This window comes from Thalassophryne amazonica, chromosome 10 (genome assembly GCF_902500255.1).
Source record: "Thalassophryne amazonica chromosome 10, fThaAma1.1, whole genome shotgun sequence".
Classification (NCBI taxonomy): Eukaryota; Metazoa; Chordata; class Actinopteri; order Batrachoidiformes; family Batrachoididae; genus Thalassophryne; species Thalassophryne amazonica.
Genome location: NC_047112.1, coordinates 79,550,146 through 79,565,764, shown reverse-complemented (window position 1 = coordinate 79,565,764; position 15,619 = coordinate 79,550,146). Strand labels below are relative to the sequence as shown.

The window sequence follows — 15,619 nt, the reverse complement described above, 5'->3', positions numbered from 1 at the left end:
CAGGGTGTCCTAAACAGGAAGTGGCAATTTTCAAATCCACAGTAAAACAGGAAATGCTCAAATGTCAAACACTTCCTGGATTGACAGACAAGATCCCATGGAATCTCACGGGAACTCAGTGGCAAGCTCACACTCAAACAGGAAGTGCCAAATTCTCAGTCACAGTGAAACGGGAAATGTTCAAATGTCAAACACTTCCTGGCATGGGTGGAGCTAGAGCGGAGGCCGGGGGTTTCACTGGACTCCTCAGAAATCTGATTGGACACAGATGATTGATATGTCACGGCACCACACATCTGGTTAAAAGAGCTGCATTTTTAAATCAGTGAGTCACATTGACTGCTAGGTTCCTCCTGTCCAGCACTTTGTGCTGTGTACCACAAAAAATTCTAATCCACCTTAGCAGAAGAACAAAAATGTTTGCTCCAGATTTGAAATGAACACGTTGTTTAAACTATGGACTTCTAATCACACCAAACTTATATTGGTGAGTAAACGACCGTATTTTATGTTAGAAATGAGGTCCAGGTTGTTAAAAGCAGCATTTCTCCTTTAATTCGGGTGGCTTATTGTTGTTGGCTTATTAGTGCAGCAGATAACTGAAACAATCCTTCAAATGGTGATACAAGCATCAAATTCAGCACAAATACAGCTGGAGCAAAATTAACAGAGCAACTTTAACTTTTGACCCCTGTACAAACTGAAACTGACCTTTGTCACCATTCTTGTTTCCATAACATTCAGCCACAGATTGTCCAGACTATTGTTCTGTGGGCCGCCAGAAGAGGAGGTACTGCTGGCCCACCACCAGAGGGCGCCCTGCCTGAAGTGCGGGCTTCAGGCACGAGAGGGCGCTGCCGCCACGGACACAGCCGGGGGTGACAGCTGTCACTCATTATCTCATGACAGCTGTCACCCATCTTCACTTCATCATTCCACTCCATAAAAACCGGACGTCATCTCCACCTCATTGCCGAGATATCATCGACCTGTGAAGGTAACTTTCTCAGCCGTTGTTTTTGTCTTTTCAGACAGTGTTTGCTTCTGTATTGTTTGCAGTCAGTTCTGTGAGTGCTCGCAGCTGGAGGCTGAGTTTGTGATACGTGGAGAGCTGACGTCTTCGCTCCCCACGCCAAACTGTTGATAAGTACTCATTACTACTGCACGTGCCAGTTTTTTGGATTAGAGGTGGAGGTGGTATTCCCACCATTGCTGTTACTGGGTGTGCACGCACCCACATCTTACTGTTTTTGCTCCTCGCCAGCAGTACCAGATCCGACATTCGGAGACGGTGGCCACCTGGGGACTCGGGACTTGGCGGCTCCAGTATTCTCCAGGTTCGGTGGCGGAGGAAATTGTGTGGTTCCGGTTCTTCTCAGGACAGACGTCTTCTATCCTCGAGCCTGCCCACACGTCACCTTTGTGGATTGACTGTTTGCATAAATTCTGTAATCCTCTGTGTTTTGGTTGTGCTCTTTCACAACAGTAAAGTGTTCATATTCGACTCTTTCATTGTCCGTTCATTTACGCCCCCTGTTGTGGGTCCGTGTCACTACACTTTCCCAACAACTATACCTTTTTTGGAATCATTATGATCAGGTAAATAATGTGGTGTAGTTTTCTATATGATTGGAGCATCTTTTAATTTAGGCCAGGGGTGGGCAACTTGTTCCAGAAAGGACCAAGAGGGTGCAGGTTTTCTTTGCAGCCACTGACTCCACCAGGTGATTTCAATGATTAACTGATTCCATCTGCTCAAAGTGATATATATATATATATATATATATATATATATATATATATATATATATATATATATATATATATATATATATATATATACACGAGGGCTGTCCATAAAGTATAGGTCCTTTTTATCTTCTTCAAAAACTATATGGATTTCATTCATATGTTTTTACGTCAGACATGCTTGAACCCTCGTGCGCATGCGTGAGTTTTTCCACGCCTGTCGGTGACGTCATTCGCCTGTGAGCACTCCTTGTGGGAGGAGTCGTCCAGCCCCTCGTCGGAATTCCTTTGTCTGAGAAGTTGCTGAGAGACTGGCGCTTTGTTTGATCAAAATTTTTCTAAACCTGTGAGACACATCGAAGTGGACACGCTTCGAAAAATTAAGCAGGTTTTCGGTGAAAATTTTAACGGCTGATGAGAGATTTTGAGGTGATACTGTCGCTTTAAGGACTTCCCACGGAGCGAGACGTCGTGCAGCACTCCCAGGCGCCATCGTCAGCCTGTTTCAAGCTGAAAACCTCCACATTTCAGGCTGTATTGATCCAGGACGTCATGAGAGAACAGAGAAGTTTCAGAAGAAGTCGGTTTCAGCATTTTATCCGGATATTCCACTGTTAAAGGAGATTTTTTTAATGAAAGACGTGCGGACGTGTCCGTGTGTCGGGACGCAGCCGGCGCAGTGCGGCGGCACAGGAAAAACACCTCCGTGTTGATAACCATTTGTAAAATCCAGGCGGCTTTTGATGGCTTTCAGTGGAGTGAGTATATGAGAAATTGTTTAACAGTTGGACATGTTCCAACTTGTCCTTAAGGCTTCCAACAGAGGTGTTTTTCCTGTGGCGGAGCATCACAGCGGCTGCGAGCCGATGCTGCAATCCACCCGCACGTCTTTCATTAAAAAAAATCTCCTTTAACAGTGGAATATCCAGATAAAATGCTGAAACCGACTTCTTCTGAAACTTCTCTGTTCTCTCACGACGTCCTGGATCAATAGAGCCTGAAATGTGGAGGTTTTCAGCTTGAAACAGGCTGACGATGGCACCTGGGAGCGCTGCACGACGTCTCGCTCCGTAGGAAGTCCTTAAAGCGACAGTATCACCTCAAAATCTCTCATCAGCCGTTAAAATTTTCACCAAAAATCAGCTTAATTTTTCGAACCGTGTCCACTTCGATGTGTCTCACAGGTTTAGAAAAAATTTTGATCAAACAAAGCGCCAGTCTCTCAGCAACTTCTCAGACAAAGGAATTCCGACGAGGGGCTGGACGACTCCTCCCACAAGGAGTGCTCACAGGCGAATGACGTCACCGACAGGCGTGGAAAAACTCACGCATGCGCACGAGGGTTCAAGCATGTCTGATGTAAAAACATATGAATGAAATCCATATAGTTTTTGAAAACAATAAAAAGGACCTATAATTTATGGACAGCCCTCGTATATATAATCTCATGAATGATATTCACATTTTGCGAGACCTGTGTTCACATTTTGGGAGATTTTTTTCAGTATTCATGTTTTGCAATTAACAGTTTGTGAATAATTCACAATTTACAGCTGATTCACATTTTGGAGGTTAACAGTGTTCATTACTTTAAGTTTAAGCACTTTTTTCTGATTTAGTCGTTTTCTAGAGGTATTGCTCAGTATTTTAAACAAAATAATAACTATAAAAAGAATCTCACTCGACCTTTCCCCCTCCCCCCCCTCCCCCCCCAAACTGATCATAATTTTATTATTTTATCTCAGAGGTAATGCCTTTTCTATTTCTTGCTTGGTTAATTTTTAATTCCCCACAGACTCACCAATCTCTCACTGGACCAGAGTCCCTCATGGTTAAGCATCAGTGGGATAAACGATGTGTGATGCTGTGTGCACTGATGGAGGTAGTTAGGAACAAAGATAAAAAAAAGTTTTATCTCTGGGATGCAGGAGATGAAAGCTAAGCCTTGTTTTTGAATGTGTGTTCCAGTGCGTTGTTAGATCTTTCAGCGTCTTCTCATCCTCTTAGCTCACAGCCAAGAATTACGTTAAAGGCTAAATCTTTGCAGGGTGGCTCCTTTTCTTCCGCTCTAATCAGCCAGATGTAATGCATTTTAATGTACCTAATTCTGCTGCTGACAACAGACTCATCTATCTCCTGACCTTGACTCGAATTGTTGCCATTCATGCTGATAAATTACTGCACCTTGAGAAAACAAACAATAATTTATAGACACACAGCTCTGCTGCTTTACCATTTAGCATTTGTTTATTCAGCTCAAATAATTATCTATTATTATATTAAGGCCTTTTTTAATTATTACATCATTATAATTACAATGATGATGGAGCATAAATTTAAAAAGCTGAATTGACATATGTCTGTTTTGTTCATTAAAAAAACACCAAACTTTAAAATCTTAACATTCTGACTTGTTCTGCTTAAAATCTACCGCTACCCAAAGGCGCTTAATGTATGTAATAAAATGAAGACAATGTAAACACTATGATGGAGTAATCTCAAATTGAATTAAAAGTTTCTAAAAAGTTAATGGATTTTCATAAATATGACAATCTTACTTGACTGTTTATATTAGATTTTCAAAAAGATTAAACAGGCAATTTCTTCTCTCAACCTGGCATGACAGTTTGAATTGCCGGATGGAATATTGTCAATCCTTTAACTGGATGAAAATTAAAACTCTCACCATTAAATATCCAATTTCATTAAGACCAACATGAAATTCAACACTTGAGTAAAAACTGCAATCATCTCATTTATGTCATGGCCTTCACATTGGGAAATGAATGGTTTTAACCATTCAAACTAACAAGATTTCCACTTTTGAAAGCCAGTGTGCCAAGATTACATGGAAAAAAAAAGAGGTGGCCAAAGCCCCATGATGGTCTGAAATTGCACATCTAGCTGTCATCTTCAACCTCAAATGTAAAAAGTCTTTCTGCCTTTTCCACTTCTCCCTTTCCCTCTTCTTCCTACCCCTCCTCCAGATATTAGGGAGAGTGGAAGCCCAAAGCCAGTAATGGTTTTCATCCACGGGGGCTCATACATGGAAGGAACGGGGAATATGTTTGATGGGAGCATCCTGGCCAGCTACGGCAATGTCATTGTGATAACTGTCAACTACCGGCTGGGCGTCCTAGGTAAGACCACTGCTATGTTCTGTAAACTCTTTGATTGCTGTCAATGAGTCCAGCTGCAGTTTGGCTCATGCAATGTGTGCTTTCTTTCTTTCCATCTTTCTTGAGATATTGCATTTTTTTTTGTTTGTTTCTTCTGTCTTTTCTGACTGACTTCCGAAAAAAAAAAAAAAAATGTCCGAAGCTGGGTTTCCATTATCCTCCAAATTGTATCATAAGTATGCTTAATGGCAGCACATGTATTTTGAGAATAAATAAATAAATATCACAAAAAATGATCTGACACTTGTATGAGGTGGGATTCAAGTTTAAAAAAAAATGGCAATATGAGGCGAGGTTTTACTGCCTTGACTATTCAATTTACTGTTCCCACAAGAGCCTTGCTGGAATGACAGTTACTGCAAGAACAAATAACCCAGCAGTCACATTTTATGAGTTAATGAAAACAGTGTCATTTTGCTATTCTCTTTTGTTAACATTCTGAAAATATCGCTAAACCTTTCCATAAATCTGTAATGGAAACCCAGCGACTGTCTCTATAGTGTGTCCAACCATTGCTGTTAAGCTGGCAGGGAGGTGCTGTCCGATGCTGTCGATCACAGAGTAAATGTTGCTGATTATTGCTTTGAGTGGTATCCCTTCTTGTATATATTGAGAAGTCCATACAATCAGGAGATGGCTTCTCCAACATATAGAGAGCAGATTGTGACATGGCCAATTGTACAGTCCTCCTATAAATGCTTCAAGCAGTCTTTAAACCTTTTCTTGTTCTGAGTGGTTGGTTCTGTCTTTACTTTTGTATTTGTGTGACTGTCTTCTCACAAAGGAGTTATTTTACTCTGGCCATCTGTGGAGTTCACAACAGCTGTAGAAGTGTCCTTGTCAGCTGGAAGGATTGTGATAGCTTTGTTTTCTTAAATTGCAATGAAAGTACTTCTATGTTGTCCAGTAAGGATCGAAAGTGAAGATATTATGATGGGTGGTGCCAAGGAAACTTTCACACAAAGTTGTTTTGCTTCTGCCTCTGGGATTATGTTGTTCTAAATGAAATGAAGTCATAGTGATGAGACTGATTGTTGTGAATATCTTCCAATTTGATGGATAAACTTTAACCCATTGGCTGAGACCTCTCCCAAACTGGGTTACATTCTTGTTCTTAACACATTTGTTCTCAGCTGTCATTTTGTCTTTTGCTCTGGCAGAAAAGAGAGAGACCTATGAGGAAAGCAAGGTGCACATGTTGAAGAGATAATAGATGGTTTAAGAGCCATAGTCTGTAATTGTGGAATGGTTTATAGAAGGGGGTGATATATCATGTTTCAGTAGGCCACTAAAGTTTTTTTAGGGTAAGATATATTGTCCAAACTGACAAAAATTATGTTTTTTATCCAAAGATCCCTTCGGGCAGAAAATGACGGCTCTTTTTAGGGTAGGGTTTAAAGGGGCCAAAACAGTGACATAGTCAAAATGTGGATTTTGACCTTTGAATATCTTTGTGCACCCTCAGTAAGCCTTGATCTTATGGTATATGAATGTATGGTTGGAGTTCTCCCATTTAGCGTTATATTTTTCAAGGCTAACTGAAGGTGCCACCTATAGGTGCTGCTTCAAGTCACAACTTTTGGCATTTTGGGCTACATTTGGGACACTCCCAGGGCCTGCGCCCTGAATAAGCTCATTTATGCATATTTGGATACACTGGGACAAGTTCTTTCCAAATTTGCATAAATGGCAGTGGCTTTGTTAGGGCACGTTTGCATAGGTGGCGCTCTTTATGTTAAGAACATGATATTTGACGATTTTCATTTGGCCATATCTCGGTGCGCCCCCTATGGATTTCAGTGAAACTTGTTTTATTATGTTCCTCTGTATCACTGCTATTCATGATAAAGATATCAATAAGGCATTTTGCCTCATCAACCCTCTTTGTGGGTTAATGAGCCAAAAAGCCTTCCTAAATGAGAGAACTCCATCCATACATTCATATACCATAAGGTCAATGAGGCTTACTGAGGGCACACAAAGATATTCAAAGGTCAAAATCCAAATTTTGACTATGACACTGTTTTGGCCCCTTTCACCCCTACCCTAAAAAGGGCTGTAATTTTCCTCCCGAAGGGATTTTTGGATAACAAATGTCATTTTTGTCCGTTTGGACAATATATCTTCCCCTAAAAAAACTTCAGTGGCCTACTGAAACATGATATATCACCACCCATTTGAAAGTTACAGATTTCGGCTCTTAAAAGAGGTATAAGAGGTTTTTTTACTGTGACTGTGTTTTTGTTTTTTTAACTCACTATTACTCACCCTACTCCTACCCCCAACCCTAACCTTAACCATAACACAACCCTACTCCATCCCCTAACCCTAACCATAACCACCCTGACCGCCCCACCCCTGCACTTTTAATTACGTGTAATTCATTCTAATTCATTCACGGAATGAATTAGAATGAATTTGTGCTGCCATGACGAAATTTCAGCAGTTTCTGTGACAATATGACAAACCAATAGATTAATGTATATCGTGCTGCTGAATAACGACAATCTGTGAGACTGGATTGAAAAAAAAGATGCCGTCAATGTGAAATTGAGAATACCTTCCAACAACTGAGTGTGAGGTCTAAGGCACCATCTTTTTGCCACTTATGATACAATCATTTCATTTCCCCTCCAAGAAGATTAGGGATACTTCAGAAATCCATCAGGGAGAACATACATAACTGTCCTCTAGAGACAAGTTGACTTTTATGACTACCAAGAGAAACTGATATAGTGGCATCTTTTGTTGAACAGACTGACCTTGTTTGTTTTAACATCAGAGACTTTCTCCTCATAAGGCTGTAAAATGGGCATGTCACACATTTTTACCCTAATAGTGCAGCAAATAACAGAATATTTGCAGAGGAATGGTTCAAATCTGGTTACAAGCACCAAAATTTGACTGTGTATACCTTTTGGTATATATTTTAGACAAATAATGTTTAAATGCTTATTTCCATTGTGGTCCTTGTGCAATTATCACATGAGAAAATAGAGGGGCTTTATTAAACATGTACAAATTGTAAATAAGACAGTAGGACTTAATAATTAATGTGAATAACAATAAATGTGTATGTATGTATGTATATATGTATATATATATGTATATATATATATATATATATATATATATATATATATATATATATATATATATATATATATATATATATATATATATATATATATATATATATATATATATTGCACTGGGATACCAATTAAACAAGTGCAAATTATTAAGAAGACAATAACATCGCAATGACTAATGTAAATAGCAACTGTATACCTATAGATATGATATACAACATACACATCAAATCTAGCAGCAAAATTAGGACTAGAAACACAATGGACTAGAACAGGGGTGGGCAATGAGGGCCAAGATGCTGCAGGTTTTCTTTGCAAGCAATCACCTCAGCAGGTGGGTTGCTGATGAGCTTCTCCCCTGAACATTAACACCTGATCGTCAATGAAGTCACCTGCTGGGACACCTGGTCATTAATGAAATCACCTGCTGAGGTGATTGTAGCAAGGAGAACCTGCAGTGTCTCTGCCCTTCATGGCACATGATTGCCCAACCCTGGAATAGAAGATAGGATAAACATTTGTACTAAAATAAACATTAATAACAAGTAAAAGTCTTCCCATAACAGAATGAATAAAAATAACTTTAACTCTATTTTAAAAATTACCATGTTGCCAACCTTGATTTTATGAGGTTTAAAGGTCACCATCTACTTCCTATTTTTATGCTCATACAGCTGAGGATATTTTAGCATTGCATTATATCTACCTTTTCAAAACTAAAAGAGCCCCTTGCATATGCAGTCAAATGCCTTGAAAACCCAGTCTGTTTCCTGTTGAGTAAACATATGACAGCCTTCATCAGCACATTTTGGACCCGATTTACAAAGTGCTACATTGCATGGGGATTACAAACTAAGCATGCTGATTTTTTTTTTTTTTTTTTACATTTTGTGGAAGATTTACTAAAAATAAGAGCAATCGGAGATTTCTGATGTCCACCAATCTGGATCTGGATCACCTCCAAAATTCAGTAGAGTCTTCCGTGCCCTAATATGATCTATCTGTGGTGCAGATTTGGTGAGAATCTGTGAAGGAGTTTGGTGTAATCCTTCGAAGCCTATATAAAGTGAAACTTGATCCAGAATCCAGATGCAGATCACCTACAAAATTTAATGGACTCTTCCATGACCTAATATGTATCTGTGGTGAAAATTTTGTCAAAATCCATGCAGTATCTTTGACATAATCCTGCTAACAGTAATCCTTCAAAGCCTATTTAAAGTGAAAATTGATTCAGAATCTGGATCCACATCCGGATCACCTCCAAAATTTAATGGAGTCTTCCATGACCTCATATGTATCTGTGGTGAACATTTTGTCAAAATCTGTGCAGTAGTTTTGACGTAATCCTACTAACACACAGACAGACAAATGGCGGACGTAGTAATTGTACACGACAGTGGGAAACATGACCCTTGTACACAGGGGCTGAAATGGACAAATGTGCATCTGACTTTTTTTTAACCTATATCTCTATGAATAGAAAGAGATGATAAATGACACATTTAATTTTATTTCGGCAGTGGATGTTTTGTTTCATTAAAAATAGGGCACTGTAAATTGTTGTTTAATTATGTTTTTTTCTGTTTATTGAGGGTAAATAAATAAATGTGTTTATTGCACAACAGTCAGGAAGTTAACAGGTGAAATTGCTTTTACACTTGATAAATTGTGTTGCACTTGCAGACCTCAACTATTTATATGTTTAACACCCATAATTTGTTGCACTTGGGTGGACAAACCCCAAATTGCATGCTTGTAAAACCAAACACATTAAATGGACAATACAAGTGATTTTGTTCATTTCAAAGAGACAGTCTTCAGTGCACATGATGGGTATTTCTTTATTTAATTTAATTAATTTTATTTTATTTTTCTACAGGAGCTATGGATTTTGCACACATTTTTACACATGCAAACTCTTGATCATTCCTCTTATACTCGTATTTGCAAACCTTTATTCAAATATGTCAGTTTGGATCTTCAATCCGTCTTTCATTCTTTTGTATATCTATTCTCATTAGTCTAATTTCTTTCTCATGCCTGTGGACATCACAGCCTTACCCACAAGGCACATATAAATTGCAATGCATGATGGAAAGAAAGGTTCACTGCCTCCATCCAAAATGAGATTATTCTGTGATTCATTTGAACGGAAGGAACTAATTCCATCTGTTGTTTTGTTTGCTGACTTCTTCTCCTTTCTGAGCTCACCCTCCTAGGCAATAAAGATTTGAGGCAATATTTCCATTTTCACTTGACTAAATACCATTTGTTTGTGAATGTGTATTAGGTCTGTCTTCTCATGCAGAATGAAAGGCAATAAGAGGATGACTCTAGATGTTGAAGTTAATGTAATAAGTTTGTGTTGTCTTTGTGTTACAAGCCCAGATCAAATGTTTTGAATCAGCCCAAAGCCTGATGCTGCTGTGTATAATCTGATAAAGTTTCATAGCAGTTACAAACCAAAAAGGAAAGTCATCAGCACATTAGTTATCATTTTATGAGTTATCATTTTTGCAGATATTTGGTCAGTCATCCATGGACTCAGGAACTGCACGGCATGTGTCTCCTCAAACCCAGCCAAAATGACACAATTGGATTAAATTCTTTATCAGTTGCAATTACCAATCATTCATTTCTTTTCAGCAGTCGCTTGCTGAATTTCAAGGTCACGAGTCGTCTGCAGTTGTTTCAAAGTGAGAGTCATCTCCAGGACCCACAAGGACAACCCCAGTTACAACCTTGTCTCATGGCAAGTCGTGATTCAGCAGCACGTGATATTGGTTTGTGATATTGTTATGAAAAGCGCATCATTTTCATCACGGCAGCACAAATTCATTTAATTCAATCCGTGATGGCTGCACGAAATTAAAAGTGAAGCGGGGTTAGGGTGTTAGGGTGGGGGGAAGGAGTAGGATTAAGTTATGGTTAAGGTTAGGATTGGAGGTAGGAGTAGGGTTAGTAATAGTGAGTTAAAAAAAAAAACCCTGTCACCAAAATTTGACTAATTTCATGATGGGAGCAGAAAAAAAAGATGTGAGACTGGGCTGCCAATTACACCAAATGATTTTTTTCTTATGATGAATGGCAATGGTTACAATAGTTACCTAGAGACAAAAATGAGGGGACAAGTTATATGTATTTTGCTGCATCACAAGCATGCATGGTGTAGAATTCGCAAGTGCAATTGTACACATAACAATCAAAATACAAATTTGTGCTCCCATGTTAACGAGTTTCAAAAGCACATTTCTCACTGTGATAACATAATGCATATGTGTGTCATTGCTGACAAGCTAACTTCAGTGTTCAGTTAAAAGAATTGCATAAATTGTAAAAATAAACCTGAAGACAAACGGCAAACAATGTTTGTTTTGAGGTAAAAAGGTTATACAAATGTGAATATTCATGTTTGTTTCAGATGAGGTGGGGATGTTGGAATGTCCCATTTGACACTTGATTAAAGTGTGTATCAGCAGTAAATAAAATGTCAAATATTTTAAATAAATAAAGAATTTTGAAAATATTGATTTATTTCATCCTATGTTGGTGCCATATACCCATCAAAATTAAGTTATAAACATGGGGAAATTAGCCTAATTTCACCTGCCTCTGATCAGCACTCAGAAACCTCACTCTGTGAGGAATATGAATTTTGGTGACATCATCTCAGGTCCCGCATCTAAAACAAAAGTAGGAAAACGTAATTTTTTTACAAAGTGAAATCTGTGTTTTTTTGTGGACTATGAAGGGGAATATGTCAATGTGGTTAAAATCTGTGTTTTGGAAGAATGGAGTCACATGACTATTTTTGCTTATTAGGTGGACAGATTTTCAAAAATTATATTTTGAGGACAAAAGTGAGTGTTTTTTTTTTTTTTAAATAGTACTTCTTGGACAAAAGCTATCAGTGATGGCCAGCACAGCATGAGAATGGTCTTCAAGACATCGATCTAATCATGGATTTTACCTTTTCCTTTTGTGTGACCAGGAGAAAATTCTTAAATCATGTTTACTCTCCTAAAAGTATGGATCTAGCCATGTTTGAGGTTTGTGCCATGGAGTCATGAAATGCTAAGCTAAGATGCTGCATGCAGGACACCGGCCAGTCACGCTGCGGAATCCACATCTGTGATCTCGGAGTGGGACAGAACATGACTATTAATGACCGCTGTTAACAGGACAGCCAGATGTGGACCAGCTTCAGTGTTTGTGTTATTGGCCAAGCTGAGCTAAACCGGTAGCTAACCTAAGCTAAGCTACCTTGAACCAGCTTCTGGCAGAGCAAGACTGTTTGGCTGTGGACAAAAAGACATCAGCGCCACACAGTGGAATGATAATTCTCCATGGCTCTGTGTGTGAACACAACAGGAGTGAAATCAGACACCATGTCTTCATTATTATTCAGTCTTATTGAGAGATATGCATGTTGTTATTTTGTTTAGTTTTTCTGAATATACCACAGGTTACAAAGACTCAAGACAGACTTATGTTGATCGTAAAATTCAATAATTTGATTTGAATGCCAAATTAAAGCCATATTAAAACCATATTACAGTCATATTACATTTGGAGACAAAAAAAGAGCCCAAAATGAATGTGTGTTGTGGAGTAAGTCATGAAGGGAACAAAGGAGGAGTGACCTACAGACAGGCAATAGTTAGAACCTTTTATGGCTTAAATAGCTCTGAATCTGTGTGCAATTTTCAGACATTAAAATAGGTATGGTCTGACTTGGCAGTTATTGGTATATAAGGTGTACAGAATAGGAGACAGAATGCATCCTTGTGGTGCCCCTGTGTTGATAGACTTTACTGATGAGACACGAGTTAAATTTGACTTGTTGAGTATGGGTTGTCAAAAAGACAAATAGTCACAAAATTAATCTTGGGTGAACCCCAATGTGTAACAATTTTTGTACCATCTGGTGGAGTTGGATTGTGTTGAAGGCACTGCTGAAATCTGTGAACACAATCTTGACAAGACTATTTGCCTGTTGTAGGTGCTCATATATGTTGTTGGTCAAGGTCAGCAGTGCATCTTCAGCACCTCTCTCTGCATGATATGCAAATTGATATGGGTCTAAGGATGGTGTGACCTCACATAAAAGCTGTTTCAGGATTATTTTATCAAAACATTTTATTGGTGTAGATGTCAGGGCAAAAGGGCATGGTTCATCAAGGTCACTAACGTTCATTTTTTGGGTTCGGTCACAATCAAAGATCCTTACCAACTACACCAGTGTCTATTGACAGCTGGAACAGCCTTTGAAAGGGCTGTGCCAACTGATCTGCACATATCCTTAATGTCCTGCTGGTAATACCATCAGCCCCACTAGCTTTATGGTTGTTCACATGTTTAAAGCAAGATTTAACATCGTCTATAGAAATGTCAGTGTCCACGCACTTCATACTACTGATCTCTTTATGAACCAATCCCTGCTCAGCTGTAAAATCATGAATATCAAATTTACAATAAGTCATTTAAGTCACTGGCCATTTCAAGTTCATTTTCCACTGCCATGAGATATTTCTTAGGCTTCTATCCTATAATTGCCTGAACCCGCTGCCATACTCTCCTAGCTTCATTTCTAGAAAAAAAAAGTTGTCTAATTTGCGTTTATATGCTGCTTTACAGTCCATAATCATACTTTTTTGTTTTTTGCAGTTCTTTTCTCTTCTCTGTGTCCTCTCGAAGTATCCAAAGTTATGGAGAGTGTGGTTGAGAGGTGAAGAAAAGAGCACTGGCAGGATGGAGTGGGTGGAGAGACATGGCAGGAGTGATTTTTGACCAAATAAAATTTGCAAGAGTAAAGGGAAAAGTTTACAAGACAGTACAGAGACAGACTATGCTGTATGACATAGTGACTGTGTTGTATTGCTTGTTTTCTAATCACAGTGATTTTTTTGGGGGGGGGGTAGGCAAGGAAGGGTGGCCCTCTTATTCGGCTTGTTATGTTCTCCAGTTTTCTTTCTTTTTTCTTTCTCTTCTGACAAGATATCTGCACCACTTTACGGCTTCAGGCCTCAAACTATGGTGTGGTGGTGGGGCGGGGGTATGGGGGTGGGGTGGGCTCTATTCCTGCTGGTTAACATGAGGCGCTGCTGTTTGCTTGCAGATTAGAGTTCGTGTTTGTGTTTACCCCCCTGGCAATGGACTCCAGCATAAGGCTTTACCTTACCAAACATGATGATGTGGATGTGACTACATGACTTGTATAACTTAGAACCAATGTGCTCTCCAGTCATCATCTTGTTTTTACCAAGACATTTCATCTCCTGAAGTTAACATTTGCGCTAACTATATGTACATTTTTAATGGCTTTTACCTGCATTACAGATGTTAGAGTATGTCTAGGAATTCCTTGACTCCATGGATCCATCTGTCCATGCATCCATGACCTTGATAGGTGCTTGATATTTTGACTTGATCAAGGTAAAATGTGATGCACCATGTCATCTCACCTAGATCTCAGACACATTCAGCATTGGGTATGTTTCAATAATAGCAGTGCCCATGAGGGGGCCAAGTCTCTGGAACCTTATCTGTGCAATAACTCGATGAAGATTTCATATGTCAAGGTGGAACTTGATATAAAAGTTCACCTCATTATAATCTCATGCAATTTTGACATTGGGCATGTTTCAATTCCATCTGTGGCAACCAAGGGGCTGAGTTTCTGAAAGCTAGTGAACAGACCTTGCTCAGACCATGCATGAGTTTGAGGTTGGGCTCATCAACACAGGTGGGGATAAATACTTATTGTTAAAACTCTGTATGTTTTTTATTATTATTATTATTATTATTATTATTATTATTATTATTATTATTATTATTATTATTATTATTCAATGTCAACACAACATCTTGATGGGTTTTGACTGTCCATTGTCCAGCTTCCTTTAGTGAAAGTGAAGAACTTGAAATTTTGCCATGTGAAGCAAAAATTCTATTTGCATTTTTAATTTATTTTATGTTTTATGTTTGTTTGGACAGGTTAAAAAATCAATTCAAATCTATCTTCATTTGAATGATTTAAAACCAATGAATGAAATCCGAAGATTGTTGCTTTAATGTATGTTTGAGCTCATGGATATGTGATGTTTTAAAACCATTAATAACTAGAGCACAGTGCTCTGGTTATTAATGGTTTTAATGGCACTTTTGATTGATTTGATTTGATACACTTTAAGATAATGCAAATTTGTATTATCATGCAAAACTTTGAGATAATGCAAAATGTAAAACAAATGGACTTTGCAATATTAAATTCAAATGTCCACAAAATTCACAGTCCGTATCAGATCCAAATAAAACTTTCTCAGGCAATGGTGAGAGCCAGTCTGCAACTCACCTTCAAATATTAGAATGATGGGGCATGTTTGATTAATATATAAAGTAAAATATATATTAAATGGAGTTTGCAATGTTAAATTTAAACGGCCACAAATGCTGTAATCCGGATCACATCCAGATCAAATGTTGTCAGTCAATAAAGGACACCAGCCTACATAACACGTTCAAATATGAAAGAAATCCAATCTTTTTTGGCAGAGTTATGGATTTTTGAAGATTTGTTCAATGCTAAGGGATTGG

At 38.5% G+C, this 15,619-nt stretch overlaps 1 protein-coding gene across 3 annotated transcripts in view; it reads left to right on the top strand.

Annotated features, from left to right (window-relative positions):
• nlgn1 (neuroligin 1) overlaps positions 1-15,619 on the top strand; it is a 991,517-nt gene that overhangs the window by 494,704 nt on the left and 481,194 nt on the right. For all 3 annotated transcript variants that reach the window (XM_034180344.1, XM_034180342.1, XM_034180343.1), the window contains one exon: positions 4,737-4,889. In XM_034180344.1, the coding sequence (XP_034036235.1) occupies positions 4,737-4,889 (153 nt within the window). The remainder of the gene's footprint in view (positions 1-4,736; positions 4,890-15,619) is intronic.